The sequence below is a fragment of the Octopus bimaculoides genome, chromosome 3, assembly GCF_046866305.1.
Source record: "Octopus bimaculoides isolate indiv1 chromosome 3, ASM4686630v1, whole genome shotgun sequence".
NCBI classification, from domain to species: Eukaryota; Metazoa; Mollusca; class Cephalopoda; order Octopoda; family Octopodidae; genus Octopus; species Octopus bimaculoides.
Genome location: NC_142930.1, coordinates 32,482,398 through 32,503,064, shown reverse-complemented (window position 1 = coordinate 32,503,064; position 20,667 = coordinate 32,482,398). Strand labels below are relative to the sequence as shown.

Sequence of the window (20,667 nt, the reverse complement as noted above, 5' to 3'; positions counted from 1 at the left end):
GCATCAAAGCCAATCTACCCAGAAACATTTTAACGACTACCAAAAAAAAAATCACTAAAAAGGAAAACCGATCACATGAGATAGCGTGCTACTCTAGTGTATTTTAGATGTTGAATTAAGGATCTTTGATCTTAGGTCAATGAGAATTCACTTGAAACTAAATAGCAACAATAATACAATTAGCCGAACAATTTAACTATCGACACCACCAACAATGCTCCCATCATTACCATCACCATAACCAACACCAACACCAATACCAAGTCACCAACTTTTGAATAACTACCTAGCAACAATAATAGCTTCGGCATTGTAGTAATGCCTGTTGCTACATATGATGTATGTCAACATAACTGCCAATGTGTTGTGTGTGTGTGTGTGTGTGTGAGAGAGAGAGAGAGAGAGAGAGAGAGAGAGAGAGAGAGAGAGAGAGAGAGAGAGAGAGAGAGAGAGAGAGTGTGTGTGTTTGTGTGTATGGAGTGTGGAGGTTTATTGCTCAAGTCAGCGGTGCAGGGGGAGAAGTATCCATTAATTTGATAAGCTTTCAACTAACTGTATTTTCTCCCACCGCATTTCTTCGCCTTTTAATCTTCTTATTTCCATTCATACATCTCCAGGATTATCATTAAAAATTTCTACTCTCACAAAACAGTTTTTTCTTGGTGCTATTTTTTTTATTACGTATTTGTTGATCGTTGTTGCTGTTGCATTTATTATTCAAGATGTCTGGGGGAAAACCATCAAATAAAACTGAAGATAATAGTACAAAAAGAGAATTACATTGGATATTAAATTTGATGTTTCAAAGAAGGCTTGACATAACCGCAGTGGGAACAATACGACGTCACTGGTATAGGAAAACACTTAATTTCACTTTCCGTGATGTATCATCATCAAGTATGATGCACAAGTTGCTATTTTAAACTAATACTGCTTCTTTGGCACATAATGAATTTATATATATATCATTGATTGATACCAAGCGAAGTTTAATTAAGAAGTAACAGTGACTAAGTCACTTTACTGTTGGAAAAAAAGTTTAACTATTCCGGCCTTTTCTCAAAAATATAAAGTTCTGTGGCCTTGTAAACAAAACATATATCAAGTACAGGTTCTGTTAAATATTCATTCAAAACATCATGAATGAGAAGAGAAAAAGCGTGGGAAAGGCATAAACATCATAGTCACTTTAATCCACCTTCACTTATAAGTTTTAAGCCATTTTGTTTCATCAGAAACCAATAAGCATGTTGAAATGATAAACTTACACTAAAACAACCGTTGCTAAGGACATAACGCCACTTGCTTCCTTTTCCTACCAACAGGCGGCGCCTCTGCTGGTAAAGCGGTCTTTTAAATAAGACAAGTTTATACTTCTATATAAATACATTTCAGTTTTTTTTAATTGAATTCGGATGTCTCGCTTTTTACCAGTTTTATTTTTTTTTCACTCTAATTGTCAGTTGGTTAAATTTATACAATAACTGGATTTTATCAAAAAGCTTGCGTGTTTTATTTCTGCATCTCTAATTAGACAACTGTAGCATCAAATACATATAACAAAGTTAATTGCTCCATAATGTTTAAATATATCAGTTAACTTCTGCTATTGTTTTGTATTATTTTATTGTAAGTATTTAAACTTTAATTCATGATTTGTTTTTATTATATCCTTTAATAACAATCTATGTATCCAAACTTACCCGAACGAAACAGTTAATATATAAAACTATGATAAAAATACATATTCTTTCAAAATGAAGCGCGCACACACACACACACACACCTAAAAGAAGACTTTTGTTAAACGTTCAGTTGTTTATCACTTGCCTTTTTACTATCTTTTAATGTTTGTGCTCTTTCTAACATTTATGCATACACATTTCGTTTAGCTCCAAGTTGGCCCTGATCAAGCAGACTTCATAATTAAAGACATTCTAATCGTGACCCCCCCCCCACCAGACATAGTGTATCAAGAATTACGTTATTTAATGTGTTCCTTCTTTTTAAAGACTGCAGTCTCAGATATATGTAGCTGCTATTTCTAGCTGATTGAGTGGCCATGTACAGGCTCCCTTGTTGACTTGTGTATTGTTTCTCAAGTATGAAAGAGATATTTTTAACAGAATAAATCTTCGTAGAATCTGGAATTCCTAACAGCATTATAACTAATTGAATCGCACTAAGCACATGTCTGATTCTTATTTGAACCGACGAGAGTCTTTATGTAGTCCCTCTACCTGCTAGAAATAACAGCCATATGTCCTTCCACTTAGAGCCTAGTATTTAAAAAGCGGGGTAGTTACGTTGAAAATGGAGTACTTGGATATCGCCAAAAGGAAAAAAATTGGATGTTTCAGGCTAAAATACTTTTGGTCATAAGTCTAATAAATAAGATTTAAACTGGGACTTAACAGCTGCTACTTGTTTTGTAGTTTGTATGTATGTATATATATATATATATAGTCATAAAATCATTAGTTCTTTTTTAGTGGTGTGGGTGACGGGACTGTAACGTTGATCCTTTCATAAGAGTATTGGTGACATTAAGTTCTGAACCTATTATTTGTTCTGGTTTATATATAATATATATATCATTGTTTTATGTTAAACTGTCGTATGTCCAAATTTGGCCAAATGCGTTTTTTTCGATATTAATTTTTGCTTGCAATAGCCAGTTCTTTTGGTCAAACTATCGTATCTCCAACTGTTTCAGATGCCGAGATATTAAAAATTGTCGAAGTGTAGTACAACGGTTTTATAACGGTGAAACTATTTTCTTTATTTTCTGAAAAAGCAACGTTTTGGACTTACGACACTTTTACATAATAGCATCACATATATATATATATATACACACACGCATATATAATGTGTGTGTGTGAAGGCGCATGGCTCAGTGGGCTGCGTGTTGTGTTCTTGAGCAAGACACTTTATTTCACATTGCTCCAGTTCACTCAGCTGTAGAAATGAGTTGCGACAGCACTGGTGCCAAGCTGTATCAGCCCTTGCCTTTCCTTTGGATAACATCGGTGGCGTGGAGAAGGGAGGCTGGTATTCATGGGCGACTGCTGGTCTTCCATAAACAACCTTGCCCAGACGTGTGCCTTGGAAGGGAACTTTCTAGGTACAATCCCATGGTCAGTCATGACCGAAGGGGGTCTCAGCATATATATATAATGTAATCAATTTATCAATTGATGGTTAAAACATCGTTTTCTTTCAATTTTAAATTGAAAACACGGTTTATGACATTTTGGTTTATTAATTGTTCATTAATTTATTGCTTTTTGTAATATATAAGAGGGCTTCTGTGTAAAAGATGCTTACTATTTGTTACTATTGGAAACTGTATTCAATGACAACAGCTGAACTGTGTATTAATGACTTTGTTAGTTCTCTTAAATATTGACTCCTTGAAATTATAGATTACAACAACCAGTACCCTCATATCTAGGATAGAAGTGACCTGTCTCTCTGGAGACTTAACTTTTATCTCAATAATCTGCCTAGTGTAGTTAAGTGAAGAGAAAAGTCCTATTATTTACAAGATTTCCCAAATTTTGAAATACTTTTTGATTATATGGAAACTTAGCCTTGTATTTAATCAAAAGAAATTTTCCCTTTTTTTTTAACATAGTTCAGCACAATGTCCACTCCAATGTCTCCAGACTTTAGCCGATGTTTGCTGTCCAACACTTCTACACCAAATGATATCAAAGATACACCACTTAGCAAGAAGAGCAACAACAACCGCACAGCATCTCCTTTTGAGAAGAATGGATATCTTATTAGATCTCTGTTACCCAGTCCTTACAATAAGTCTTTGGTGTCTGCTCTTTCATCAGCTTCCTGTTCTGCTCGCTCCATATTAATGCATAGCACACCTCAAAGTGTCAAAGACCAGTATTCTAGACACCAGCATCTCTCAACTCCACAATCACAAGTAAAAAACCCTTTTGAAATAGCACTTATTAACCAGTTGAGCAGTTCCTTGGTTTCTCCTGGAATTTTCAATATGGCAACTCCAAATTCCAACGAAAAGGTAATTTACCTTGTATTACTGTATGGATACATGTATGTGATTTAATATTTTACATCTGTTTTAAGTCAGCAAGCTGGCAGGATCATTAGCACACCAGGCAAAATGTTTAGTGGCATTTCATCCATCTTCATGTTCCAAGTTCAAATTCCACCAATGTTGATTTTGCCTTTCATCCATTCAGGGTTGATAAAATCAGTACCACTTGAACACTGGGGTCAATGTAATTGACTTAACCCCTCCCTCTACATAACTGGCCTTGTGCCAAAAGCTGAAACCAATATTTTTCATCTTTTTTGCCAGGCTGGAATGTTTTGGATATTTACATAAATGCATGTATAACTGGATGCTATCCAGTTTTATCACATTATCTTATATTTTGAGTTCATATTCTGTTCTTTTCTGACACAGTGAGAGAAGGGTAATTCCATGACCATTTTCCAGGCCTTTAAGATTGGCAGAAGAAACAGATAACATTATCCTCAAACTGAAAATTTGGTCTGAATGCATGCAACAGAATACACTCTGCTAAAAGCACCCAAGAGCCAGACAGTTATGTTCAACCAAGCAACAGATTAAATGTATCAGGAACAATCCCTCTTGATACACTGTGGGATCGAATAGAAACTAAGTAGTTGTGAAGCAAAGTTCTTCATCACAGAGCCATACCTGTGGTTCATTTTCATTCTTCACAGTAGATAAAACAAGCAATGGCGGAATTTAGATCCAAATGTAAAGGGATAACAGTTTAATTTAATCAACACTTGATTCCTAAAGAAAACTAATCTTGTGTCAAAAGAAACTTATTATTTTTTGGTAGGTGGATGTGTACTCAAATATTATCTTAACTATTGATTCATTAATTCAGTGGCCCAATGGCTGTGTATATAAAATATTGATAATGTGGGTATATACCTTACTTTTCATTCTTTGTGTTTTGTGGTTTGGCAGCACATTTGTCATTTCTTTCTTGTCATTTTGAACTTCATAAATTAATTATGTATTGTATGTTTATTTTACTTTTCAAATGTTCTACATATTTACTTTCTTATAGAATTTTGAGTGGACAATTGACCAACTGGCTACTTTACATCCAGTTGAAATTGATGAAAAACCTCAGTATAAGTCCACATTCAAGTAAGGAAGCTTATAATCGCAATCACTTTCATCACTGTCCTCATCCTTATTATTGTTGTCATTGTCACTATTTCCACACAACTGTTCTTGTATTACCATTACCACCTCCAGTACTATCATCATCACTACTAATACCATCATTAAAACTAGTGAAGAAATCCAGAACCAAGTGATCCTGTGAGCATTGGATCTTGAATTTCTTCATAATAATTCAAAGGAAAATATAAAGAATGGGGATAGGACCTTGACCCTTAACCTTTTTTTTTGACAATATTTGTGGCTATATTTCTAATAAGACTACCTAAGTGTTTTAATTAATTTTCAATTTAATGTAAACTTTCTGATTATCTATTACTTTATGCTTGCATTGACCATTTAGAATCTGTTATCATTCATGTTTGAATCATCATCATCATCGTTTAACGTCCGCCTTCCATGCTAGCATGGGTTGGACGATTTGACTGAGGACTGGTGAAACCGGATGGCAACACCAGGCTCCAATCTAATTTGGCAGAGTTTCTACAGCTGGATGCCCCTCCTAACGCCAACTACTCAGAGAGTGTAGTGGGTGCTTTTACGTGTCACCCGCACGAAAACGGCCACGCTCGAAATGGTGTCTTATGTGCCACCTGCACAAAAGCCAGTCCAGGGGCACCGGCAACGATCTCGCTCAAAAAACCTCATGTGTCACTCGCACAAGAGCCAGTCCATGGGCACTGGCAACGATCTCGCACGAAAGATATGATGTGTTGCCCGCACATGAGCCAGTCCGGGGGCACTGGCAAACGATCCCGCTCGAAAAACCTCATGTGTCACCCGCAAGCCGGCCCAGGGGCACCGGCAACGAACTCGCTCGAAAGATATCATGTGTCGCCTGCACATGAGCCAGTCCGGGGGCACTGGCAAACGATCCCGCTCGAAAGATTTCATGTGTCGCCCGCACATGAGCCAGTCCAGGGGCAATGGCATCGATCCCGCTCGGAAGATTTCATGTGTCTCCCGCACATGAGCCAGTCTATGGGCACTGGCAACGATCCCGCTCGAAACATTTCATGTGTCACCCGCACAAGAGCCAGTCCAGGGGAACTGGCAACGGTCTCGCTCGAAAGATATCAGGTGTCGCCCGCACATGAGCCAGTCCAGGGGCACTGGCAACGATGTCGCTCGAAAGATATCGTGTCGCCCGCACATGAGCCAGTCCAGGGGCACTGGCAACGATCCCGCTTGAACGATTTCATGTGTCACCCGCACATGAGCCAGTCCAGGGGCACCGGCAACGATCTCGCTCGAAAAACCTCATGTGTCACTCGCACAAGAGCCAGTCCATGGGCACTGGCAACGATCTCGCACGAAAGATATCATGTGTCGCCTGCACATGAGCCAGTCCAGGGGCACTGGCAACGATCCCGCTCGAAAGATTTCATGTGTCGCCCACACATGAGCCAGTCCGGGGGCACTGGCAAACGATCCCGCTCGAAAGATATCATGTGTCGCCCGCACATGAGCCAGTCCAGGGGCACTGGCAACGAACTCGCTCGAAAGATATCATGTGTCGCCCGCACATGAGCCAGTCCAGGGGCACTGGCAACGATCCCGCTCGAAAGATTTCATGTGTCACCCGCACATGAGCCAGTCTAGAGGCACCGGCAGCGATCTCGCTCGAAAAAAAACCTCGTGTCACCCGCACAGGAGCCAGTCCAGGGGCACTGGCAACGAACTCGCTCGAGATTTTGAATTAAAGATTAACATTTTAGTAAGAATAGTTTCATGTGTGTTGGTATTAAAAAGGTAAATATCCAGTTTCTAGTGAATCCTTTTGTTAGAGAAAGGAGCTAGCCCGGTATTTCTATATAGTATTGCCAGAACAGGTGAATTTTTGTTGACTATTGCTTCTATGTTCCATACTGCATTTTAGTTGATTCTCCTTCCCACCCCAGTTGTGTTAAGGTTGTATTTCTGCAAATGACAGTAGGTACAGTGAGATGGAACTCAAGACAATGTGGTCTTGAGTTCTATCTCACTGTGTGACACCTTGGACAAGTATCTTCTACTGTAGCTTTGAAGTATGAATAATAGAGAATACAGTAATTCCTCGCTATATCGCGGTTTATTATTTAAGCTTACGTCGATTCCTCTGTGCTGTTGTTTTGCATTTATAATAAAATAGATATATACAAGTTATAATAATAATAATAAACATACAGTACAGTACTGTTTCTACTTTGTGGATTTTCACCTATTGTAGGGATGGGGGTGGAATGTAACACCCGTGATAGTCTAGGGATTACTGTAGAGTTGGTAATCTAATAATATCAATAGTAAGTTCAAATCCTCTGACATCTGTTTCAACTGCATATTGTATTTCATCAACATTATTCAAATGGCACACTAAGACTGATCTTCAGATGGAAATGACTAGTGAATTTCTTTTACATTCATCATTTACAGTACCTGTATATGTATTTATTTGTGTGACTGTCCCTTGTGCCAGTGCCACGTAAAAGCACCCACTACACTGGAAGTGGTTGGCATTAGGAAAGGCATCCAGCTGTAGAAACTCTGCCAGATCAGATTGGAGCCTGGTGCAGCCTTCTGGCTTGCCAGTCCTCAGTCAAATTGTCCAACCCATGCTAGCATGGAAAGCAGACGTTAAACGATGATGATGAATAGGCACCTAAATCAATTAGCAAAAGCAAGGAACACGCTATCCTGTCATATTTGCTTGCAAGTTATGGTTATTCCTCAATTAGGTGAATTAAGTGTACTGCTGAAATACTCAACCTAAATGCCATATTAAAATCTGCATTCAGATCACATTGCACGTTTTGTTGTCTTGTTGATATTTGCATTATGCTTATAGGTTTAGGTTTCATATGATTGGAAATTATTTCTTGACATCTGAGAAATAAAACTATTCATAACACTGTTTAAAGAAACATGAGTTTTTGATTCCACAAAACTCATTTAAGCAAGACTTTATTTACATGATATTTTTTCACATTTTACCACAATATCTTCTTTTTGCAGTCCTGCAATAGAGACAAAGGCTCAGGAAGCCATAGAGCAATATTTTAATACTCGTCTTGTTGTACTTTCTCCAATAGAAAATGGTATGTTAAAGAAACATTGTTATTTGTTATTTATATATTAAACTTGTGCATTGAATTTGATATTTTAATGACATATAATTAAAGACTACTTATAAGTTCTTGTAGAAATCTATTCTTTATCCTGCTAAACTTGTGGCTTCATATTATTTACTTCATTATGCATTCTCACAGTTATAGACCTCCTCTACAAATTATTTTATTTCTAGTAACAAAAAAAAAAAAATTAATATTCTTATTAAGAGTAGGAAAAGGGTTAAACTACTTTCAGGTTATCTTATGTATGTATGTATGTATGTATATAGTTCATGGAGTAAAGTGGTGGGTGATACAAAAGACATCTGGCTGTAAAAACTATGCCAAAATAACAAAACCTACTACAAAAATGGCTGGTTTTTGTTGTCTAATCTTGGTTGACTCTGAACATCCCATCCATAACCATCCTGTCATTTTAGTGGTATATAGGACTACATTATATCATGGGTCTTCACCTTATATATGTAAGAAGGTAGAGGTTTGATTTGAGAGAGATTTAGCTGCTATTTTTAATAGGTTGAATGACCATGTAGAGGTTCCTTTTTTTGTCTGCTTCTGAGGGCTGGTGAGCCAGAAGGCTGCACTAGGCTCCAATCTGATCTGACAAAGTTTCTACAGCTGGATGCCCTTTAAAACATCAACCACTGCGGAGAGTGTAGGGGGTGCTTTTTATATAATGAAAAATCATGACAATGGTGTGATGCTGTTAGATACATCTAACCAATGCCAATATGGAAAAGGATGATAATGATAAACACATGTGTGCAGGATTTATTTACCACACACTGTTATAATAATTAGTCATCTACTAGCTTTTGTTTGTGTGTGTGATTAACCCCACTGAGCTTCTATTATTGATAAAAGGATTTGAGTTTAGCAATGCAAGCTATCAAAACATAGCCAAATTACTGAGTACCTTACCTCCACATGGTACTTATGTTTAGCTAGGTGAGAATTAAGTGCCTTAGCTACAGAACACTATCATTGATTGGCTTTGTTGTTTAATATCCAGATCAACCCTGATCAAGTTCACTAATGATTAGACATTCAAGCAATAACCTTTCAATCTTTTGTTTGTTTTTTTTTTTGTTTTTCTCAGTAAAGGATGTAATATGAGGAAGATTTGGCTGCTATTTTAAGCAGGGTTAGCAGATGGACAGCCTCTTCCATCAGTTAGTTTTTGTATCAGCTTCTAAAGCATAGAAATTAATCCCTTTTTATTTATTTGGTTATTCATTCAGTTAATATTTGCTTTTATATATGTTTCAGAAAAATCAGTTCAGAATGAAAATGCAACTAAGAAATCTGTTACTAGTAAAGTATTTCAGTTATCTTTTCAAAACATATTTCACTTAAACCTGCTTATACATTATCATCATCATCATTGTTTAACGTCCGCTTTCTATGCTGCCATGGGTTGGACGGTTTGACTGAGGGCTCCAGTCTGATCTGACAAAGTTTCTACAGCTGGATGCCCTTCCTAACACCAACCACTCCGAGCGTGTAGGGGGTGCTTTTTACATGCCACCGACACGGAAGCCAAACAAGCAGCACTGGCATTAGCCATATATATATATATATATATATCTCATCATCATCATCATTTAATGTCCATTTTCCATCCTGGGTCTACCTCTTCCACAGGTTCTTGATCACTTGTCATTGCCTCAGAGAGGCCAAATGTTCGAAGGGCATGCTTCACCACCTCGTCCCAGGTCTTCCTGGGTCTACCTCTTCCACAGGTTCCCTCAACTGCTAGGGTGTGACACTTTTTCGCACATCTGTTCTCATCCATTCACAACACATGACCATACTAGCTCAGCCGTCTCTCTTGCACACCACATCTGATGCTTCTTAGGTTCAACTTTTCTCTCAAGGTATTTACATTCTTTTGAGTATGCACACCGACATTACACATCCAGCGGAGCATACTGGCTTCATTCCTTGCAAGCTTATGCATGTCTTCAGCAGATGTTTCACTGCCACATAGCATGGCTGTTCGTACACATGCGTCATACAGTCTGCCTTTTACTCTGAGTGAGAGGCCCTTTGTCACCAGCAGAGGTAAGAGCTCTCTGAACTTTGCCCAGGCTATTCTTATTCTAGCAGCTACACTTTCAGAGCATCCACTCCTGCTGCTGACTTGGTCACCTAGATAACAGAAGTTCCTTGTAGTTTTTGCCCCTGGAATGTGACGGAAGCTGTTCTCTGCACATTTTCAGTGTTTATTGCTCCTGAGCATTTGCCACACACAAAAACTATCTTCCCAGTTAGCCTTCCTTTGATATTGCTGCACTTATGTGTCCATAGCTTACACTGGGTAGATCTTATGAAGTTTCTACTTAAACCTTTTCTACAGATCAAGCAGGGCCATCTACCTGAAGAGATTTATGATTTGTCAGCCTAACTACTTATTAAGAATTTGGTTTTTGCTAGGTTTACTCTAAGGCCCTTCAATTTTAGTCCTTGCTTCCACACCTGAAACTTCTCTAGTTCTGATAGTGACTCAGCTATTAGAGCAAAGTCATCAGCATAGAGAAGCTCCCAGGGACATCCTGTCTTGAATTCCTCTGTTATTGCCTGGAGAACTATGATATATAAGAGGGGGCTGAAAACTGATCCTTGATGGACCCCTACCTGGAATTCTTCACTGTACTCATTGCCCTCTTTCTACATCTACTATATCACCTCCTACCACAAGTTCTACTTTAATTATTTTACCTACCTTTTAACTCAGTACTGCATCACTTGAGATTTCTTCTCACTGGCCATGAATCATTCAATTTTGCTACAATTCAAATTGAGCAGTAATCACATTTACCTCAGTTACTCTTTTCCTCTTATATAACTGAGTCTGTAAAAGGACTGAGAACTGCCCTTCTTCATTAGATAAGGAATAAAAAATGGAAGCTTTGCAGGCTTAAACTATATTTTGCATTGTAGTTTGTTTGTTATCAGTTTTCTTTCTAAATTTGCATGAAATCTTGAAATAATTTTTGTATTATAACTAGTACACCCTTTAAAGTGGTTGGTGTTTGGAAGGGCATCCAGCCAAAGAAACCATGCTAAAACAGACATGGAGCCTGAACAGCCCTTCAGGTGGTCGGCTCCTGTTACACTGTCCAACCCATGCCAGCATGGAAGACGGACGTTAAATGATGATGATGAACTGGATGCAGATCCTACTACTAACAACTCAACAGTGAAGTGACAGTAGTGGAACCTGTTGTTTGTAATAACAAGGTTTTAACTTACAACTTTGTGATTAGTAATCCAGAGTCTTCACGCTCACTGTATTTGAAGATTTGTTCTTGTTCTCTTCCATCTGTTTCTGATTAACTGAATGGTCATGTTTTTCTTATTTGTAGTTGGTTGCCAGACATGTTTAACTTTACCATTAGACTTCAATATCAATAAGGTTTTAGGTAAGTTATTTTCATTTTCACACACATACACACATCCTCTCTCCCTTTTCTATTTTCTTTTTCTGACTTTTCCTTTCTTGCTCTCTTTCTTCTCTCATATTGCCTTACCCTTCTCTCTGCCATTCATTTGTCACTCTCTTTCCCTTTTACTTTCCTCTCTTTTCTCTCTCTTATTCTGCCTTCCCTCTGCTATTTCGCTGACTGCCTTGTACTTCTTATATTTAAACTAATTTAACACTGTTGATAACCTGTAGGACAATATATGACTTATGAAGAGAAAAAGACTGATGCTGAAAATAGCCAGTCAGAATCGTTCAGTACTGCTAGTCTTCGGCGCAAACTGTTCTGTCAAGAGTTTCAGGAGAGTGACAGTAGTTCAATGGACAGCAATATGGCCAGGTAAGTCCCAATAGCTAGTTCTGTCTTGAAAACAAAATCAAAACTATTTCAACTGTTTTTCGTTGTTGTAACACGAAATTACATCAACCCTGAATACCTATTTACCTTTTACAAGACCTGTAAAAGCAAAAATGATTGAGTATGTAAGATATTGAGCAATTTGCTTAGTACAAATTTACCCTAGTGTCATTCCAAAAAACAAAAAAAAAATCACATCATTGAAATCTCAAAGCTACAAGATAATGCTTGATTAATTCAAAACAATGTGAATATGTATTACATTTGACAGTTATCTGAATGCTAAAGAGTTAAAATATTTGGCTCACTGGATGTGATGCAGTTGTTCAGGAAAAAAAGTTAAGAATATTTGCTTAAAGAGAGCTATGGTTTGTAGGATCAAGACATTGTCAGACTTAGTGCTATATAAAACTAGAATAAACCTTCAAAAGTAAAGCTTGTTTAATTCTACTTCACCATGAAATACACATTAAGGTTATCTTATTATATCATCATCACTCTCAACTCATTTGTTCATGTGCACTAACATCGCACATCCAGCAGAGTATGCTCATATCATTTCTTTCCCACTGTGTATCTTCCATGTTTTGCTACCATGTAATGTTGCACTTCACATACAAATATTATACAATCTACCTTTATTTGGAGGAGAGAGATTCTCTTTATTGCCATTCATATTTTGGCTACTATACTTTCAGAGCATTGACCTTTACTGCTAATATGGTCTTGGAGGTAACAGAAGCCACCAATGACTTCCAGGAAGCCTTCCAAATATTTGAAAAAATTTTCACAGGTGCTCTTACAGTTAACTACTGCTGTGCTGCATCTCCCACTTAGAAAATCTTTCTTCTCTGTTAGCTTGCCCATGGTTTCAGTAAAGCTTCTTCATCCAGTTTACAACGGGATTTGTATGGAATTCTTACCAACTGCTTTTCTGCGTATTTAACTTTGCTACTTTCAATATGACAGCAGAACTCTGTTTCCTCTCTGGCTGATTAAAAGTTTTTGCTTTTGCAGCATTTAATTTGAGCCTTCTCAATTCTAAGTTTTGCTTCCATGTTTGGTGTTTCTGTCCTAAATCTTCAACAGAAACTAGGTTATCAGTATAGAAGAGTTTCCATAGAGAGCTGGTCTTAAACGCTTCCCTATAATAAATAGGATGGGCTGAGAATCAGCCCTTAATGGACACCTACCTGCATGACATTCTTTGCTGAATTGATCAACAACTTCACCTTGCTGGTGGTATCTCTGCATAGGGCTTGTATGGCTATCACAACCTGTTAATTTACACCTAGTTTACTAAGCAACTACCAGCTTCCAGAACATGGTACCTTGTCAAAGGCCTTCTGTAGAACATTGACTATGATTGGTTTGTTTTTGTAGTTATCTCATTAGGAGAATTCATCAGTGGTACCTTATTTTGATGCAAACGCATACTACATATCATTCATTTAATTCTATGTTTAATCAATTGTGCCATAACTCTTTCTGTTGCTTTCATACAGTTTGATACCTCTGTAGTTACTTCTTTCTAGAGCATCTCTTTTAGCCTTATAATAGTTGAGGAGGATATTGCTACATCAATCATTGGATATGACTCTACCTTCATTAACTATGCAAATGACCTTCAGCTGCTTTCCCTATGTATTAATTAAACTTTCAAATGTATGTAATGTTTTCAGTAGGTGGTTCCACTGTTTGACTGGTTGAGGTAGCTCTTCTTTCTACCTTGATTCACTTATAGTAACATCTGCAAGCCTACATGTGCATTAATGTCGCTAGTTGTGATAAAGAAGCCATTGTTATTCATTACTGAGAGGGTCTCACTTTTAAAGGTTTACTGTTAGTATACGTAGTGCTAAAGAAGTCAGTGTACACATATTTGTTTTTGTCACTGGAAAAATATTTTCAGAGTAACTTCTGGCATAAACAGACCAAAAATTAATGACAGTAGATTTAAAATATTGTAAATTTTGTGTACTTTCAGATCAGATGAGTCCTTAAATGAGTGTGATATACCTCCTGCTCCTATACCCACCACACCTGACTGGGACAGATGTGCTTCAATAGTTAGTGTATACCTACATCTCATTGATATTTTAATTTCTTTTTACAGTCTGCTTTATCAAATCTGTTGTCAGTACTTACACTGCCATCAATATTACATTTAAACAGAACTACATTGATCTTCACTTCTAATACACTATAAACTGAAATAATAAGCAAATTTGTTCACTAGTACATTAAGCACTTGCTTGTGATTCTCAAATGAAAGAGTTACAGTGAAGTGAATCAATACTAATTTAATGAAGGCAATAGGAATGGCTGAGATAGCACTGTATTTGATTAAGATTTGCTAGCTTACTTTTAGGTTCAGAGTTCAATTCTTTCCACATGAAGACTTCACAGATTATTCCTTGTACTTAAAAAACAAAATCAGTTTAACCAGATTTTTCAGGGAGAGAGTAAGATGGTCAAGTCTTGGACTAAATGCTTTATTGTATTTAGTTTTGTCTTTCCACATTCCACCAAAGTTGACTTGAACATTCATTTTTCCACTGTGAATAAAATAAATATCAAGAAAACATTTTTATATTTACTTGACTAATTGTCACCTTTTGAGAATTAACCTTGTGCCTAGCAAAAAAAAAAAAAAAAAGGGAAGAAAATTGATTTTATGTTATTGACACCAATGAGTTTGGTATTTGTTATCTGGTTAGTTTTGAAATAATTTTGGAAAATTTGAATTTAAATTACTAGAAAATGGTTTTCATAACTATTTTCTCTTCCTGTGGCTAACCACTCTATGACAAAATAGAGGTGATACTGATTTCAATTAACCACTGAAGATGACTGCAAGCAATATACATTGCCTTAGATGGGGGATATAAGAATAATGAGTTTGAATGCATAACTTTTTGGTCAAACATCAGTACTGTAACTTCATTGCTATCTTATAGATAGTAATCAAAATATTCAGGTTCTTAGTGCACATAGTCATGCCAATATATTTATTTTGTATAAAAGGAAATAATTTAACTTTATATTTTCAGAATCCATTATCTTCAAGTCCTGTGAGTCATCGTAGTCGTCGTTACAAATCATATATAGCTGGAGATGCTTTAGACTGCAGTGGAACCGTCTTATCACCAATTCACCAGCTATCATCTCCATTGTCAACCAGATCTCGATCAAATTTCCGTCGACATTCTTTAGGTTCTTTAGAAGATTCTAGCAAGCGTTTATTTAGTCCTTGTGTATCACCAATTAATTTAGAAAGTCATTCATCAGAAATGGCTTCTCTCAATATATCAGGTATTTGAATTTCTTTCATCTGTATTCCAGTTAATTGTAGATTAAAATGAAGATGTAACAATATAAAACAAATCTATCATGTCACATTTTTAGATAGGGTTCAGTTACTGGAAGCTAAATGCATTTTCCTGTCATGGAAAGAACTTCAGGGACTAGATTACTGAATCAATAAGAAACCATCATCTAATAAAATGCAATATGTTTTTTTTTTTGGCATAGTCCTTTCAAGTGATTTAACCCTTTAGTTGGCAATGTTCATGATGCAGATTAACAAATTCTTGTGTTTCTGGATTTATTAAATGAGAATTGCTATGATATGGAGTAACTCAAAGATGAGGTAGCTGACTGACTGTTAGATATCAACAGGCTGTTAGGCAAGATACCAGCCTGCTTGCTTATAGATAAGTCATTGTTGTCTAACTTATTTTAAATTGGCTTGTAAGTAAAGGAATTAAGGTCTGCTGAGTCTTAGCTTGTTAGATATTAGTCAGCTGATCATTTGATAAGATTTACAATAACTGAATCATTAGGAGATCACTCTTTCTGGCATAGATGTTTATTATCATCATCATTGTTTTAACACTTACTTTTTCATGGTTGTGTGGATGAGATGAAAGTATGTTGCAGTAGAGTATTTTACTGCTGGATGCCCTTCCTATCATCAATCCCACTCGCTTACAAGTGAGTTAATAATCTCCCAGTTCATCAAGCAGCAAACAGTCTGGATATGTCTCATGTGAAAAACTGGAAACAAGCAACACTGTATAAATGGTCCTTTTGTTTACAAAGATCATACAACTTGTCAAGACCTGTTGAGAAGCTCAGACAGGTTTTTGTGGTGGACCACAATAAAATGACACTTTTTGTAAGCTATTGTTTACAAACTGGTAAATGCAAAGGAACAGAAAGTCACTCACACACACATACATACATTTGCATACACACATTCAACGAGCTTCTTTCAGTTTCTGTCTACCAAATCCACTCGCAAGATTTTGGTCAGCCTGAGGCTATAGTGGAAGACACTTGTCCAAGGTGCCATACAGTGGGACTGAACCTGAAACTATATGGTTTGAAAGCAAACTTCTCAACCACACAGCCTTGCCTGTGCCTAGTTCCCAATATTTTAGTTCATCTTATTGTAAACAAGTACAATGATGAGGTGCATTTAATCTCTATAAGCAGTAGGAGGATTATAACTGACGAGTCTTTTAACTTTAGTGCTGAACAAAATGTATGATGTGTGATTAATATTTCCTATCTGGAGTTATTGCTATCTCCCTGAGGTGACTTTTAGCCAAAGTTGCTTGCTTTACAAAATGTCCTTTACAGGCATATAATGCTCTCAGATAGCTGTGAAGATAGATTTTGTTGAAATTGTCTCTGCAACACATCCAGTATTACATATTTATCTCTTGTCCATCACTTCCACACACATTTCCTATCCTTGTTATGTGTGAATTAATTATGAACCATAAATGAACTTATTTTGTAAATTGATATTCCAGATGTTCCAATGGAAAGTTCAATGAAAACTCCAGTTTCTTCACCTTGTCACAAGCATTCTAAAAACAATACAAACTGCTTAAAACCCAGTTGCCTCGAAGGAATGTCACCTTTGTTTTCATCAGTTCAAAAAGAAATTGAATTGGTCAATTCTATTAAAATTGACTCAGACAGCATAAGAACTACTTTAGAAGAAGTAAAAACATCAAAGGAAGAATCCTCTTTACAAAATATGGTTCAAAGACATACTTCCCCACTGTCTTCTAACATTTATACTGCCAAAGAGACAGTCGAAATTCCATCAAACGAAGCCCAACTATTTTGCAACAAGAAAGTGCCTGAAGCTCAACCAAAATGTAACATTTCAATGAATTTTTCTGAAATGACCAGTGTCTTATCTACCTCCAATAATTTTAGCATGATGCCTTCCAAGTTTGAAGTGACTAATGTAGATAGCTTGCAGAGTGTGTCGACATCTCAACAAGATACAGGATACATGTCATACAATGTTGGCTCACGTTCAGAAATGTCTCAAACTTCTAAATCAGGCTTCATGGGCACATCATCACTACAAGACAATGCAGATACAGATAAGTATATTATAGATCAGTCTTCTCATTTTAAACCTACTTCACTAATTAGGAGCAGACTACATGTAGAAAAGACTATTGCAGACAAATCTAATCTTGATTATGCAGATGTAGTTGAGCGAGCTCACAAGATGCTAAATTTAACACCTAGCATACCACAAAGTGACAAACTGCATCTTGAAACTCTTCTTAAAAATACAGCTTCTTATGAAGCTTCAAGTTTCCAGTGGCATCCTATTGGAGCTTCAACTCCAACACACAAGACTCTTTTCAAACCTGCAAGTAAGTAAACTATTCTTGTGAAACATTTTTAGTGTTACATTGCTGTAATTAGGTTAATTGTGAAATCTCTGGTTTTATATTAGTAAACTTTGTTCAGTGTTGTTTTTTTTTTTTTCTTCATTTTTTTTGACGGGGGTCTAAGATAAATCCACTGTCAAGCTATTATTTAATTGTAAGATCTATCTGCTATCACATATGAGTATGGAGGTGATTGTTTAGCCAGTTATCTTAGTTATTTTACAGATGGTCAAATGAAATTGTCCTTCAGTTTATATTGTGCATTAACAGAAAACAAAGATAAATAAGATTACAATATGTCTATGTCTGTATATCACACAGTACATTTTTTTAGTTTTGTAATTTTTGTATAAATATATCAGCATATATGAGACTAAGTTATTATGAATGCTAAGAGATTTAAAGCTTTTTAGAAAATTCTGATATTCATTGACAAATATAACTTTTTAACTATGAGAGTATTTACTGTTATCCTCCTGGGTAAACTACAGACCTAAGAACCATACTGTTATATAATTTTAATCTACAGTATTGCTAATGACAAGTAAATATTCTTTTTCTGTTGGAAAAATGTTTCAGTTGTGACAAAGATGTATTTTTGTAACATTAGTTTTGTATTCTGTTGTGTCTGGGGAGTGTCAATCTCTTTTAGTGCCTTATAGTTTAACACACTCACTGGTAAAATTTCCACTCATTTACTCATTTATTTTTCTAAAATTTTCATTGCTTCTTGCAACCTTTTCAATAGTTGTTGACATTGTCTCCCCAGACACAATAGAATATGCTTCAACACACAAACTCACATAAAGAATCTTGCAAACCAAATCCAAAAACGAAATTAATTTTATATTTATGGGTTAAATAAAATTCTGTTTTATTTTCAGGTGAAACTGCTGCTGAAATTCTTAAAAAAGCTCATGATGATCTCTCTCAGGCACTTTAATCAAAAAATATTTTAAACATCATCTTTGGAAATAATCCATTTTATTACTGTTTTAATGGAATTTGTTTCATATTTTCATATTCATTTGTATGATAGTTTGTTTATAAATTGTACAGTTTTTTTTTAAATATCTTATATTTATATGACTAAATATGTAAATATATCATCTTATTTTTTTTAAATGTATTTTTTTAAACATTTTTCTATTGAATCATTATTTCTAACGAGCTATCCATTGAAATTTAGTATGTTTAAAATTGAATAACAAAATTTCATTTGAATAAACATCAAACCTAGAACAATGAAATTTTTTTCTTCATAAAATTAACATTATTATTGTTTTGGGCTTTGCTAAGTGTATGAGCAAATCAGTACAGTGTTGAACAAAATGCTTTTTAGTATTTTACTTTGTCCTATTACATCCCAAGTTCAGATTCTACTAGTATTGACTTCGATATTTATTTTAGCAACCAGTAAGGAACAGTTTTGTACTGAATCCAGTGTAACCCGGTTGTACTCTCTCTTAAATTTGTTTTCATTATTATGATGGTTATGTATGATTTTATGATGTTTGCACTAGCATAGCTAGATTGTGTACTGCCCAGGGCAGCCCTTGTGTATGATGCCCCCAGACCCCACAAAAAAAAACAAAAAAACACATTACTTACAGCAGACCCAAAAAGTGCTGCCTGGGGCAGACCATCCCACCATAGCCATGCTAGTGGATGTTTGTATTCAAAGTGTGATGCTGCATAGTAGTGTGTTGTAAGTCTTGAATGAAGAGAATTTGTGAAGACTTGGAAGAAACAAAGCAAGCACACACTGCTTGGATGTGTAATGTTAGTGTCCATGAATGACAATGCAATAAGTTGAGAAAACTGAATATAGGAGGAATCAGCTGTAGGGTAAAGAGAGTAAATGCATGTGATGTATATAGAGGATGACAGATTTATAAAAACTTATTCTGAACACACTTAATGGATGGAAGACCTGAAGAAGACATGGGATTAAGTGAAGATTAGTCTCAAGATATTGCACATCATGAAGGTAATGATAAAGAACTGACAAATAGCAGCATACAATACTGGAAAAGCCCCAATTGCCTATGCAAACGTGCATTAACATGGACGTTACCCATTTTGTACCTGCTAAGTTTCCATTTGCTACTTCTGCCTATTCAATATCCTCTTGTCTCTCTATCAGTCACTTACCTACACAATGAAGGATGACATTAGATTTGCCCATACTCAATCCCAATTACCACCATCTTTATCTCTCTGTCAGTGCTTGAGGAACAAGGGATTGTACTGGATCTATAGGTATCTGATATATTCCTCCATTTAACCTTCTGTTCTGCCAGCGACCTTTTTTTCACTCTCAGGTCACTCATTCATCTATCACACTCCTACCATGACCATTTCCATGATTAAAGATAACTCGCTCTCTTGCTTACTAGCAAACATGCAACTACCATTAATTTCTCTCTCTCACCTTCTGACATCACACTGTTTCATTACACCTTGGTTTTACTCTCTCTATCTTCACCTTACTCTTTCTTGCTCTTTCATTTCCATTTCTCCCTTTTCTACTGTCACACTAATCACTCTGTTACCCCCTCTATCATACTTTTGCTTCTTTCTCCCTCTCACCCTAGTTCATCTTCTTTAATTACCCTCTATCCTATTCACTGTCTTAATTACATTGATTGCACTCTACAAATGGAGAACTCAAAGTACAAGGGAATTGTATTTGTGCCAATAATGTGCACCCAGTACACTCTGTAAGGTGGTTGATGAGTAAGTGGAAGAAACTTAGGATTGAGAAGAGTCTTTAGTCTTGTCTACTCATA

The 20,667-nt window shown here is 36.3% G+C and overlaps 1 protein-coding gene across 1 annotated transcript; it reads left to right on the top strand.

Annotated features, from left to right (window-relative positions):
- Window positions 1–595: 595 nt before the first annotated feature.
- On the top strand, window positions 596–19,114 carry LOC106872358 (uncharacterized). Its single transcript, XM_014919323.3, has 11 exons — window positions 596–1,629; window positions 3,641–4,045; window positions 5,097–5,179; window positions 8,207–8,289; window positions 9,592–9,636; window positions 11,691–11,747; window positions 12,002–12,146; window positions 14,152–14,233; window positions 15,218–15,479; window positions 16,988–17,857; window positions 18,760–19,114. Exons 2-11 carry the CDS (start codon window positions 3,650–3,652, stop codon window positions 18,816–18,818), a joined length of 2,082 nt encoding a protein of 693 aa, XP_014774809.1. The 5' UTR covers window positions 596–1,629; window positions 3,641–3,649; the 3' UTR covers window positions 18,819–19,114.
- Window positions 19,115–20,667: the final 1,553 nt, after the last annotated feature.

Bases quoted from the DNA above. Each gene is read 5' to 3' on its own strand.
- LOC106872358 (XM_014919323.3), top strand. From the start codon at position 3,650: ATGTCCACTCCAATGTCTCCAGACTTTAGCCGATGTTTGCTGTCCAAC. The intron at 12,147-14,151 runs GTAAGTCCCAAT...GTGTACTTTCAG, and splicing joins ATGGACAGCAATATGGCCAG to ATCAGATGAGTCCTTAAATG. The intron at 14,234-15,217 runs GTTAGTGTATAC...TTATATTTTCAG, and splicing joins GGGACAGATGTGCTTCAATA to AATCCATTATCTTCAAGTCC.